Source organism: Lichenostomus cassidix, chromosome 1Aa (assembly GCF_008360975.1).
Source record: "Lichenostomus cassidix isolate B80296 chromosome 1Aa, HeHo_3.0, whole genome shotgun sequence".
NCBI lineage: Eukaryota > Metazoa > Chordata > Aves > Passeriformes > Meliphagidae > Lichenostomus > Lichenostomus cassidix.
The window spans coordinates 49953237-49967116 of record NC_139480.1 but is presented as its reverse complement, the minus strand read 5'-3'; the positions used below and the strand labels follow the sequence as shown (position 1 = coordinate 49967116).

Sequence of the window (13880 nt, the reverse complement as noted above, 5' to 3'; positions counted from 1 at the left end):
CAACAGACATAGTAAATAATCAATCCCCATCTTCCATACTTTCTACTCTTTCTTTTTTAAAAGAAGGAACAAGCATGGTATTTTGCTCCTATCTCAGGCTCTCTGAGCCTCCTTTTCTTGTTCTTCCCTGGACTTTTTCCAGATTTCTCCTGTGTACTTCCTGAAGTGCCTAAAAGGACGTACAGTGCTCCACTTGCTATACTAAGCTGTAAAGAATAACTGTCTTTTGCAGTTATTTGACACACCTGGAAATGTATTCCAGGTTTTCAAGCTCACAAAAGACAGCACCACACACTCAGTCTGTTATCTCCTATTACCTCATATCTTTCCTTGGATATTACTGCTTAGCCAGTTAGTCTCCATTTTATATTGCATATACAGTTTCTTTTGTTAATACAGCTTGGTTTTGTTTAATTTCACATTGTTGGATTTCAGGGCATTCCTGCAATTTACTGTGATCTTTCCAACTTCTAATCCTACTTTCCAAAGGCTATCAGGCCCTGCACATACATCTGTTCAGTCACTGTTTTATTACCCTCAGTTTTGATGAGCAGTAGAGAACAGCAGAGCAACCAAGCCAGACCATGTTAAGACTCCAGATCAGATACACACACAGAAAAGCAAGATATAATTGCTCCACATACGGTTTTCCAATGAGGCGTTCAGCCCCTTCTTAATTTCACCTTTCATTTGTCTAGTTTATGTAAAGGTCATGTGGGACTATGTCCAAAGCCAGTAGCTTTCTCTGTCTGCCAGGCCTGCTGCCATGTCAAATGAAAAAACTAAATTGATCTGACATGATTAGCCCTTAAAAATTAGCAATGTATGTCTGCTGTTGGCTTAATTTCCTTTAGTAAAGGATCTGACCATAAGCATCTGATCTTTTTCAGCATCTTTCCACGTCCTGTAACTACACTGACCATTGGCTTTCTCAGGATCTCTAGCTGCCTTTAAAAAAAATTAAGACACGAGAATAATATTTATCCACACACCATCCCTTCATTCACTTTAAAGATGTGAGACCTCATGATGTGCATAATGCACCCTGGAGCAAACCCACAGCTGCAGCACAGGCTGTGTGTGACCTAAGGAGAAGAGCATCTCTTGCAGTGCCTTCTGAGCAGCAGCAGTGCTGTGCAGCACACCTGCATGAAACCAGCTCGGGCCAGGAAACTGCTCAAGCCAGAAAAGCCTAGAATTCATCTGCTTAGGCTCCCCTCTAAAAGCAAGTCTATTACGTGCTCTCCTCCTCCAACGTCCCTCCTGGCTGTTTGCTCCCTCTGCTCACAGATCAAAGACTTTTATGGAAACCTTTTCCACCGCCAAACACCAGCACAGGTCGCGCCAAGCGGCTGTCCTCTCCCCATCCCTCTAAACACAACCTCCCTTGTCCAGAACAGAAGGGCAAACAGAAACACCTGTGAGGAGGTCACACACACTCCCCCCATCGCTTGCGGGACGGCATAGAGCCCCGTGTTTCTCTCCGTGCCGCCGGAGCGCTGTGCGGGGCAGCCCGGGAGCGCTGGCCGTGCGCCGCCTGCCCTCTCCCGGCAGCGCAGCGCCAGCGCCGGGCACAGCCCCGCGGGTCCCACCGCTCCCCCGAGCCGGGCACAGCTCCCCCGAGCCGGGCACAGCCCCGCGGGTCCCACCGCTCCCCCGAGCCGGGCACAGCCCCGCGGGTCCCACCGCTCCCCCGAGCCAGGCAAAGCCCCGCGGGGTCCCACAGCTCCCCCGAGACAGGCACTGCTCCTTCAGTCTCAAGTTAGTGATGCACAGAACTTTCCCCCAGAAAACACACCTAAAGCAAGGACTTACTGCCACAGGATGCTGTGGATGCCAAAGGTTTAGACAGGCTCGGAAACCATTTAGAGAAATTCAATAAAGAAAGAATCTATCACAGGTGACTTTAAAAAAAGAATAAAAATCTATAGCCAGGAAATCCCAAAGCCACAGGATTGCTTCAAGAGCACAGTGGAGGGGAAGTATCACCAATCTTGGCTCTGCTCCCTCTGCTCTAAGTACTTGCTATTAGACACAGTCAAAGCCAGAACATTAGAAGGCAGAGACCTTCTGTCTGACCCGGAATAGCTGCTTTCATGCCCTCAATAGGATATCATCGCTATCAACAGGCTGTTTGCTCTGCACCATTTAGTTTTAGTCCTACAACTGATCCTTTTGCAAACTACTTCTAGCACACATGCCACATTCTAGCTTAATCATTCAGAAGGGAAAAATCTAAACAAGATGCTGTCCCTCTTGCCAAAGGAACTGAGGGGCTTGGGAGACTCCAAGATAGACATGGGGTAACCCTCATATGGTCATCAGAGGAGAACAAGTGGTCTCCTGGTATTCTCCCAAGGAATGACTCACATCTCGCTTTAACCCTAAGCAGAGATGAGAAATTGCTTGAATCAGAGGACTCAAACATGAAAGGAATTCGTATTACATCATCTGAGCCCATTTCCTGCCAACGCCTTACAACCCCAGAGTTTTGGCTGGACTATTCATCAGCAAGGTATTTGTTACTTCCCTTGAGAAGCTGTTTATAGGACTTAAGGAGCTTACTGTCAGGAAGTCCTTCCATGTATCTGAATTAGGTGCACTCCACAACTATTTCTTCTCTTGCAACTTTTTTCCACGTTGTTACTATTGTCTTTTGTTATTGATTATGAGAAAGGCATCCACTGGCATGGAGTTCACTGGATATGTTTATGGAAGGTATTCAGGGCTGTGTATGGAAAGGATTCCATGCCTTGTATTCAGAAACTAGAAAGGCAGCAGACATGAGGCAAAAAAGGGAATAAATATACAGCCAGAGTGATCTATTTGCAAGACTCATGTCAACTGCAAGACATCGTGCTTCCTGTATTATTTAAGCATTTTGATGCTAGGAAATCAGCTAAACAAAGGAAAGGAAAGATTTGGGAGAATGTGGCCAATATAAGCACAGAGACTTAGTTCAGAGTGAAATTTCAGAACGGAGGTTTATGACAAGCTGAGCTAATTGGTCGTGTATGTTTTACAATTTTTTCTAATCCCACTTATTGTATCTTTCCTGCAGCTTCTTAAGGATATAGTCTGGGCTTGAGAAAACAAGGAACCACTTCTTCATGCTCCAAGTGATCTACCAAGTGACTAAATAAACAGTTCTGGATTCAGGGGAGATGTATCACTAGATTAGTTCTCAATGGATCTTACTTTTCCTCTTCCAACTCATCCTTAATTGTTTAAACTTCAATCTGTAACCAACTCCTCCTTCAGTTTTTAGCTAAACATTCTGCTCTGTTTTCCTTCTCAGGTATCACAATTTGCATTGTTTTAACTCTCTCCACACTCTCAACACATTTTTTACCTTCTGAATGTATTGAGAGTTTTTAGTATGGGATGCACTCTGCTAAAGGACTTCTCAAGTTCCTCCCCTCCTGCAGTGTGTTAAATGGCTTTCCATAAGCACATCTGAACTATCCCACACTCTCCATAGCTTAGTGAAGCACTAACCTCCTCAGCAGTTCTCCCACTACACACTCTTGAACCCCTTTGTGTGCAGCTGCTTCACAGATGCTTCCCATATGAATACATTGGACATTTTTGTCCAGACCATATTCTCTGAAATGAAGCTCATTATTTCCTATGGGACACTGCAATTAGGTCAGTAATAGAATATCCCTTCAGTCCTGTCTAGTACAGTGTGGAAACATTTCATCGCTTGCCTGAAGAAAGGCTGTAGGAGCCAGGATGCAGCAGATTTGGCAGACTTATCCTAATCCACCCAATTTTAAACATAAGGAAGGTGTTTAGAGCGGTTTCCCCTCATTAGCTTGGTCCCATCCCAAATTTTGGGTTGATTGCTTTCAAGCCGAGAGGGACTTCTCAAAAGCACCAGGACACCAAGCCTGGTCTTCTCCATTTCATATGGAGGATGTCAGAAGCTCCCTGATCTTTGTCCTGGCTACTTCCTCACAGAGTAAGCTGTTAAAACTTTATTTAAGCCTCTCTAGAACCTCTGTCACTCAGTTAAAGAATTTGTAATAAATATACTTTTCAAAGAATGTAAGCAACAAACAACCAAAAAAACCACAAACCACCTTCCTTTCTAGCTCCTGAATAACTTGACACTTCTGCTGCCACCACCTCACAGGTTACAGAGCCACATAACACACACACTGGAGGGTTTACTTTCGTGGTCAGTTACAAGGAAGAAAACATTTAAAACCAAGACTTTTCATGAACACCACTTAAATTTGAACTCTTGAGACAGAGAGTCTCTGTCACAAAACTTACAAAGCAGGGCACTGGGGAGATTGGTTGGTGCTATCATGGTACAAGTAAAAACAAGCAAGTGACCAAACCATTTTCCTCCAGGATGGCATTTTTTATTTGCTCCATGACAAGAGCATCTCAAGTCTGTTCATACTAAATCCAGAGGTTTTTTGGGTGGATATCCTAATCAATGCTGGGCCACTTAGCTGCTAATCAAGTTGCGGCAATATGCCCAAATTCACACTTCATCCACATAATGGAGAAGAGAAAGATAGGTGAAGGAATCTCAGACCACACAGATGAGAGAGGACAGGTTTCACCCTCTGAACTGAGGATTCTCCCTCTGAACAGGACTCCCCCCAGCCAAGATCCCTGCTGCTTGCTGCCAAGAGACCACCAATGGGAGCAGCAGTGCCCTCTGTGCAGCCAGCTCCAACAGGAAGCCTGGTGACCTGCGGTCCTGCCTCCCCATGGGAGCTCACACACACCCTTCACATCTCAGGATGAAGAGCTTCCTCACCGAGCTCCCCACATCAGGAGGGACTGGGCAAAGGAAATGAATGGGGGGAGAAAAAGCAACGAGGAGGCTTCCTGTTCTCAGAGACTGCCAGCACTGCTGTTCAGCCCCCCCTCACCAGCCTGTGGCCCCAGGGAAGGCAGTGCACACATCCGTCTGCAGCCTGCAATGCCCCGACAGATAGTCCAAAGCAGCAAGTGAGTAAAGACCCAGGGGAAGAGGCTGACAATCGGAGAGGATTTAACAGCATTTCACCTTAAGCTTGAACTCAAAACTGTGAGGATACTGATAAAGCTGTTCCAAACAGTTGCCATAGGCACCCACTACCCTGGGTTGCAGCCTCATCTACATACAGGAGAACAACAGGTCAAACCTGGTGAGTGCTCAGATGGAAAACCAGCCACCGAAATTAAGCTGTTGAAGGAAGTGTCACTTGTGATAGGTAACGATGTTTCCACCACATTAGCACCAAGCCAATGGCCCAGTTGGATTTAAGAATTGTACTTACAGAAGTACAAGCTTTTAAAAGAGGCTTCAAACCAATATCCTAACCCGTTGTGATAGCTGAGGATCACTTTCCATAACAGAAGAGGTATAATAGCTCTAACATCCTGACCCAGTTCTGGTGTGTGCAATTACCTCCTGCTTCCACAAACTCTCTCCTCTCTTCCCTTCAGTCACAGCTAAACAAGGTGTTCCTGCTCATTTTGCTTCCAGTTGGGGAACAAAATTATTCTGTGCAGCTGCCAAATTCTGACACAGAAGTGCCAATATTCGGTACTCTAACAAATCTCAGATATTATGTCTAATACATTGGGACATGAAAAGTGTTAGAGCAATATTACATAGGCCTTGGCTATATACAAAAATGAACTGGCACAGTCAGCAGGGAACAGCTTTCTGGAAGCAGAATACATATTCTTGATGAGTTTGTCTGTATGTAAAAGCTGTATCAGTATAGCTGTACCAGTCATTTTCCATGTTGAGACCAACTCAAAATACCTCAGAGCTGTTTGTCACAGCTTGGGAAATGAAGCAAGGAAGTCTTGCTTCACTGCATTTTAGGCAGGTGCTTGCATTACAAAAAGAGAAATAGCATTTTGCTGGCAGACCTAACAGAGGGATGAAAAACTGAATAGACCCCAGGGAATAAGCTCTCCTCACCAGAAGACTTGGTTCTCATCTCAGTTAGCAATGTTACACTATGTTACACTAACGTTCCCTCATTTTCCCCTCACCACAGACTTTGTCCCTGCCATCAGCCTAGCTCTGGGAAAAGGAAGGCCATGCTACCATTCCTGAATGTGCACTAGATATCCACAGGGCAAACCCTGAATTCTTGAGAACAGTCTCAGAGCTCTCCAGCTCCTTACAAGGCTGTAACATAGATCCAGCAGTGCAATGCTTCGGCAACAGAAAGCCTCTTTTTAGGCAAACTTACACAATGATTAGGCACAGATGCTCCCCAGGCCCTATCACCACAAAAAGTCCAGCAAGCCAGCACTCTGGCAAGGCAGGTGAGGAACAATGGGGCTGCACAACCACCCAGAGCTTTAGGTTATCATAAAGCAATCACACAACACCAGAATTCTGAGAGAAACAGCCTCAACATGAAGCCAATCTCATTTGTTTCAGTACTGCTGCCCATGCATGATGACAACAGAATGCTCAAATACTTGGGAAAAGGTACAAAATAAACTCCATTCTGGAGACCTGAGTGTTCCCAAACGGCCAAAGTGAGGACTCAAACCAATCACACATTTCCGCTGGCAGGAAGAAAAACTCCAATAATCTGGAACATCTGGGTATGATTTAACCACTAGAGGGTGTAAAAACAGCACAGTGAAAGGTTTGCAGCCAGCAATTAACGGCATTCAGAACCTGAAGGAACGAAAAGGGCATTCAAACAAGTGAAGGAGGAGTAGGATGCTACATAAAGTGAAAGAAAGGGCAAGTCATACCCACAGAATTTGACTACTGCAGTCACAGCATGAAAAGCCCTAAAAATAAACTCTGCTTTGCTACTTCTCCATAAGAAAACATCGTGGAGAAAACCACAGCACAAGTACTTACAATAAAGAACTGCAGTGGGGAAGAGCATGATACACTGATTTAACCTCACCAGCTCAAATCCAGCTCCTAATTTGAGGAAATCCAACACAATTGCTCCTGTAGTTCATAATTACTTTGTTACAGGGTGAGGACCCCCACACATATTCCCAGACCCCTTCCTCCTTTCCCAGTGCAAAAAGGCAGGTGATGGATCAGCCATTGCTGATTCTCCCACACCAGCCCCAGCCTGTGGCAACAGAAGACTTCTTTTTCTGCTACTATCAAGTTAGAGGCTTGCAATCAGTTTAGCTAAAAGCCTCGAAACCTCATTAGTGAAAACCAGATCTGAATTTAAGCTGCTTCAGGGACACAAGCAAGACAGAAGGACAAACACTTACCACAGATCAAAATGTTGTAGAGAGCAGGAAGAAAAAACCAAACCAAAACAAACAAAAAACAGCCAAAAATATTTTTACAAGTATTTGCTAAATGAAAACACACAAGTTAAACTGCAGCTGTTTGTCCTCTAAGAAAATTCCATAAAGCTATCTGCCATCTGAAATACATACACACACTTGCTGGCATTCGTTACTACCTGTGCCCACCCATATAGAGCTCCCCAGGGCTGCCCAGGCTGTAATTCTCATTTCACATCCTGGCTGTTTTACAGCTTCCCATGTCCATCTATGCTGATCTGGCAACCTGCCAGCAATTGCAGTTCTGGACTTTCAAATCATTAGAGTTCTTTCAGAATGAGAAAGAGGAAACCTGTGAAGCGTGATGTACTGGTAAATATCAAAACACCCTAAAACACCCCTAAATGGGTAAGCAAAGGGAAGCACCAAAATAGGGTGGAGAAGGTGCCACCACAATGGGAAAGCCAAAAACAGATATAAACCACTTTAAGACTCTGGGACTGGCTCTGCCTCTCAAACTAGCTTACCTCACTTAGCCTGGGTAGAGTAGGAACACAACACTCACAGCATCCCAGTGTGTAGTATTTATTTGTGCTAGTTAGCAGTTTAATATACCCCAGAAGACATTCTGAATAATTTCTTCCTATATGGAAACTCATACACATGTACCAAGCACCAAAGATTTGAGCTCTTCAGTTGCTGAGGCTGCACTATGCTGCACTTCCTTCATAAAAACATCTCCCATTAAGCTGTTATTACATATACCCAGACCTCATCAAGAGATGATGAAAATCACTTTCTTTATATAGCAGTACCTGAGAGTATTAAAGAATTTGATTTTGGTTTTGTTATTTGCTCATTACTGAAATGTGCTGCATTATTGATTTTCCGTGCATATTAATTTCCTGCTACACTGGTTCATAGCGTGCTTTGCAGTAGCACTGCAGAACACCGAAAAAAGCTTCATTCTAAGAAGGGAGATTTAATGTGTGACAGTTGTATCTCACGACCATTAAATTTCATTTGTTCCAAAGCATCTCCTCCCTCTATCGCGCAAATTCATCAACTGGGATTTCTCTGTCTTCTGTCAGGAGGCAAGAGAATGCTTACAGATGCAGTGCACTGAACAGTGTAATTTTTACTGCTGTAGAAGGAGAGCATCCTGAATAAGAGCAAGGGGCAGGGGCCCTGCAGGACTTGAAAGGAAGGCAAGACAAGTTTTCAGATATTAGAAACAACCCAACGGGACGTGCCATTCCCTACTCCACCAGCAAAGCAGACTCTCACAAAAACTCAGTGTTGTTTTGCTTCCCAGATGCCAGAATTACAGCAATAAGTATAAAACAGGGCCAAGCATGCACTGGCACTGAACATCTACATTCATTAACACTGAGGAGATATAGTGGGAGCTCAGGACAGCGATTGTAAGCCGTGACATTTTTAAGAATAAAGAATTTCCTGAGCTGTTGGTAATGTGGATGATATTTAACCCCTTACCAGGCACCTTGCCACATACTGCTGGAAGCCATAAAAACCCATTCAATTTATCACATATGTCTCCACAAACATTCCACAATAGAACAAAACTATTTCCACTCCATAACACGACAGCAAGGAAGCTGTCAGACAAAACATCCCTAAGTGTACAGAGATGCACAGACACACACATTTACTGCAATCAGACACTTACTTGATTGTCTCTAGCTGGATATCCATGATAACCTGAAGTTAGAGGCTCGTTCTGCAAGACAAGAAAACAAAGAGTGAATGTAGGGGTTACAAGGAATAGAAAGCAAGGAAATGTAGGTCTGTCTTAACTCAGCCAAAGACAAGAACCAGCATGAAAAGGGGGAAGAATGAGATAAAGTATTCTGCTAACTTCCCTTTTTCCATGTAAGCCAATATACCTAAAATTTATTTTCAACTGCATACACCAAATTGTGTGAAAGAAAAAAAAAAAAAAAATCAACACCAGGACATAAGTATAAATCGATCCTACTTTACCCTCCACAATATCAGTTGTGTATAATTTTGGTCATTTTCCAAAAAATTTTGATATGCAAACATATTTACCATCGTGTAAACTGAACAAAACAGAACATAAAATTACAGAAGCTATCACACACCTCGCCCAGTCTTGAAGAAATGGTTCCCTAAACATGAGCCATAAAAGTGTCTTTTTTTTTCCTTTTCAAAACCATACAAATAGTTTAACATGAATTTAAAAAGCAGTTGGTGTAACTTCAAACACCCCAGTAAGCCTGTACAATACCTCCACACTCCCAACAGGAAATCAGCCCTCTAGGCTTTATTTCTTCAGCCCAGAAGGGACTCTGAGTCTACACATTTTGTGATATTGGCAGCTCCATCATCCTGCTCTGCAGGAATATATATGAACCTCCAACACTTCTGGAATTTCTCCATTAAATTCCCAGACTCATCTCTATTTTAGCAGTGCAGTGGGGATTAAGATAACATAATATTTCCTAAATGTTTATTTCTGTTTCTTAATTTATTTTCAGTTCCTCTCCCTCCAACACATCCTCTTTGGAATGGGGAAAGGGCACTCACATGCCTCAGGCATGCATCTTTCTCTCCGGGTGGAGGATAAACTGAACTAGACAAAGTTTGTATCAGTTCTACCCTGGTATCCCCGTGCAGTCACAAGCAACTCCCAGCAGAATGCAAGGAGGAGGAGGAGGAGAAGGGAAGGAAAAAGCCATCCTCCACAATCGCTTTTTAAGTCTATCTCCTGTTATGACTTGTAAGGAGGAACTCTTAAGTCAGCCCTGCACTTTCTCCAGCAGCTCTTGAGGAAGGAGATGAGGGAGACAGAGGCCCAAGGGGAAGAACCTGACAAAACACAGCAAAACAATCTCAGATTGTCAAAAGCAAATACATTATGGGCATGAAGCTGGCTGAGATGTACAGTCTCTGTCAGGAAAGAGTTTTTGTTGAGATGTTTCAGGTTTTGTCCTGGGACATTTGAGTGAAAAGCCAGCTCCTACCAGACAGAGGTCTACTACCCTACACAGGGCATGTGGCCAGTGGCACAATTTCACAGTTTACACAAAATGCTTGAACACAATTTCTGCTGAAAAGCAAGGTGCTAATATTTCACTGCAGGAACTAGCAATGCTATTTAAAGTTTGTATCCATCCTCCCTCTTTTCCTCTTTACCTCAAGCCTGCCCAGGGGATTCTCTGTGGAAAACTGCCAGGAAACATTCAGCCTCTCCTCATGCTCTCATGCTACAGTAGCATGCACAGTATGAAAGCTTCAAGGACAACAAAACTTTTGGCAGCCAATTTTTGGGAATTAACAGTAATTAATTAGGCTGGCCACCGTGTGAGTACATTCTTCTCAAATACTAACAGCCAGAAAGCAGGTTAAGCACAAATCTCCACAAACAATTCAGAAACAGAAGGAAAGACACAGAAGTTGGAAGAAGCAAGCAGAGACCATCAAATACAGCACCACTCAAAGCTTTTGGGTTTTAATTATAAACCTAAGTAAGAACAAATAACACCACGATGAAAACGCAGTTAGTCCTTTTCTCCTCCAATGTAAGTACACCTTGTAAGCACTGTGATTGGTTCTCCCACAAACTACAGCTTACCAATTTATGTCTAAACACCATAAACATCCTGTATCAGTAGAGATGGTCTTCTCCTGAAAGACTATTCCAGGCATGCTTTTAACAGTACTTATACACACACCTGCAAGGTCAGTATCTCAGACAAGTTCTTGTGCAAGTCTCTCTCAACAGCTTGAAAAACAGAAAGATTTCCACACAGAGAATATGGAATTAATGGATGAGTTGCCCTTACAGATACTGAAGATTAGGGCAGTGAATGCAAGCTGAAAGTTATAATAGGTAAAGGAAAAAGAAATTGTTATTTTCAGGATAATGCTCTTCACATAAGGGACTAATAAGAGGAACTGTCAGCACGAGACTGTGGCAGAAGAGACAGAACTGAACTTTGTGGGATTTCCTGAAATCAAAGAACCTGGATGTCAAGAAACCACATCTAGAAACAGAACAGTTTCGTAAGTAGAAGCAAATCACAAAAGTGTGAAGAGGAAGATGATTACAGAAATCTGAGGCAGTCCACAATACGTAAGAAGCCAGAAAGAAACAAGAAAAATTGAATGAAGGGGAAAATACCACACATCCCGCAATCTCCTCTTTGTTTTTTGGAAGACAAACTCACAGAATGCAGACTAAAAATGTCTGAGGGATATGGTTGCATCAGGAGGTAAAAGAAGAGGTGAAAGAGGGTTACATTAGCGAGAGCTTGGAGATAGCAGAGGTTAGAAAGAGGGCAGCAGCTGGAGCATTAAGGTCACAAAAAGGCCAAAGATATCTCTTTGCCTTTCATACAGCAATGCTACCACCAAGTACTGGACTCTTTGCAAAATCCCCGCTGTGCGTATCATTGCTCTAATTGAACTTAACTCTCCAAGAGAAGGCAGGAAGCGCCTAGGGAAACCGTCTCCTGCCAATAATCTCCAGCGCTGCCAATTTTACAGGTCACTAATGGTGAATCTGGGGCCTGCTGCATGATTATTCCATACAGAGTTTGCTTTTGTTGAAAACTAAACAGAGCAAGAAGTGAAAGCGTTAAACTCCTGCAACTGGAACAGCACAGTCCAGCAACATCCAGACAGAAATCCCCTGCTAGCAGGCGATCTAAGGCAGCAGAGGCTGGGGATACAGCTCAATCTCCTCCTCTGACTGCACAGGAACAAAACTAATCTCACAAAATGGAAGTGAAAAAGAGAGAGGGAAGGTTTGACACAGATAAGTACCCGGCACAAACACAGAGGGACCCTGCCTTCTGGCAGCAGCCTGATGGGAGAGGGAATCCCCAGATAACTCCATCTCTCTTGCACAGCTCCCTCCTGCCAATTACATTCTCTTTCGATGCCAACATGCAACCAGACATTCATAAAGAAATTGAGTTAGGTAGCACTAGCCTGCAAAATCAAATCAAACTGCCACTGGGATGTTTCATTACTTTGTTTACCACTGAAAGGCATTTCTCAGGTACTTGCGATTCGCCTTAGAGAGAATAAAACTGGAAGCTAATACCATAAATCAGCTTTCTGCAACACACACTGGAATTTTATTCAAACCATATTGGTGATCTCACACACGGGCCTCCACACTTCCATAGGATGTGTGACCATTGTGGCTCTACCCCAGCGACAGCCTCTGTGCAGACCAACTCTATTTGACAAGATAAAAGTCACAACTCAGTCAAATCCACTAAGTCTTTACCACCTTTTGTCTCAAAACTTTTCCCGTTCTTTCATTTCCCAGCCTTGCTAACATAAGACCTTTTCCACTGGCACTTGCAATAATAAGGTGTGCCACAAACTGCAAGTCACAGGTACTGCCTCAGGTCAGAAGATAAACTCAGCACAGTCATTTGCAGATGACTGAAGTTCAATGCAGATGCTCCTGCACTAGCAGAATAGGCCTTGGGGTTGTTGGGGTTTTTGACAACTCTCAATTCAATAAATTCTAAGAGTTCCTGAATTAGACACATCTTGAAAACATAAGGAACTGCCAGTAAACCGAGATGCCACTAAGAAGCGATAAACTCTGCAAGTGGCATTAACTTAAGAAAGGCCTCAAAGGACTGGAGTAAAGTCATTCCTCTACAGGAAACATCACAGCTCAGACCTTCTGTTATGTGTTAGAAAGTCCTTTTACCCTTTTCTTAAAATTAAAACTAAATTTTAGCTTAAAAAGGCAATAATCCTATTTTTGGACTAACCTGACCCCAGAACAAATCACTTTTACATCACAACTTGCCATTCTGCCAGATGCAACAATCACTGAGGCCTCATCAGCAACTGCTTCCTGACAGCTGAATTAAACCTAAAGTCTGCAGACTGAAACTCTGCTGGTATAAACCATTAGCTTAGTGAGTTCATCCACATTTCCCCAGCCAGAAAATCAATTCCTGCTGAATCCAAGCTTCAGCTTGAAGCGTTGAGTCCTTTCCATCGCAAAGATAACCTCAGAAACATGACCAAGGAATCGCTTCCCTGGATCTGCAGCATTCCTGCTTTCCTGACAATGCCAGGACAAGTGGAGTGAAGTTAATGTAGTCCTTTCAAGTCCCATAACCACCTGCTGGGCTCTGAACAGCAGCAGCAAAATTCACAGGAACAGCTCATCTGTCTCTGCTCTGGCTGTCCCCAAGTGCTACAGACAGTAGAGCAGCCTGGTGGCTTGGAAAGAAGTGACATGGGGGAGTCCCTGCACCAGAAAGCCAGAAACCCCTGGACTACACAGAGAAACTGAATAAAGGCAACAAGAAATTACTTGTTCCTCCCGAAAGCAAAACGGGATTTTGAAGTGATGAGATAGCACAAGCTACAATTTATCAGAGACTTGTACTAGACAAACAGAAGCCGCTTTTTTTAGAACACAGTGAATAAGATGTTCACAATAAGAAAAGAAATAAAAAGGCTGGAAACACTGGCTACGAAGCTATTAATCTGAAAGTGACAGTTGCGAAAAAGTAAAGCTCGTGAGCCAGACAGAAATCCCAGTGCTGTTCATCACAGCCCAGTGGTTTCACCATTTTTTTTTTACTTTTGCATACAGGAAAGACAGA

General features: G+C 43.5%; 1 protein-coding gene across 20 annotated transcripts in view; it reads right to left on the bottom strand.

Moving 5' to 3' along the window:
- The window catches only part of RBFOX2 (RNA binding fox-1 homolog 2), a 170461-nt gene that overhangs the window by 125420 nt on the left and 31161 nt on the right, over window positions 1-13880 (bottom strand). For 19 of the 20 annotated variants that reach the window (XR_014849309.1, XR_014849312.1, XR_014849313.1 and 16 more), the window contains exon 2: window positions 8936-8986. The exons of the other annotated variant lie outside the window; for it this stretch is intronic. Coding sequence is in view for 10 of the 19 variants with exons in the window: in XM_085048881.1 (XP_084905007.1) it covers window positions 8936-8986 (51 nt within the window). In the remaining 9 variants the exon portion in view is untranslated. The remainder of the gene's footprint in view (window positions 1-8935; window positions 8987-13880) is intronic. 20 annotated transcript variants of the gene reach the window in all.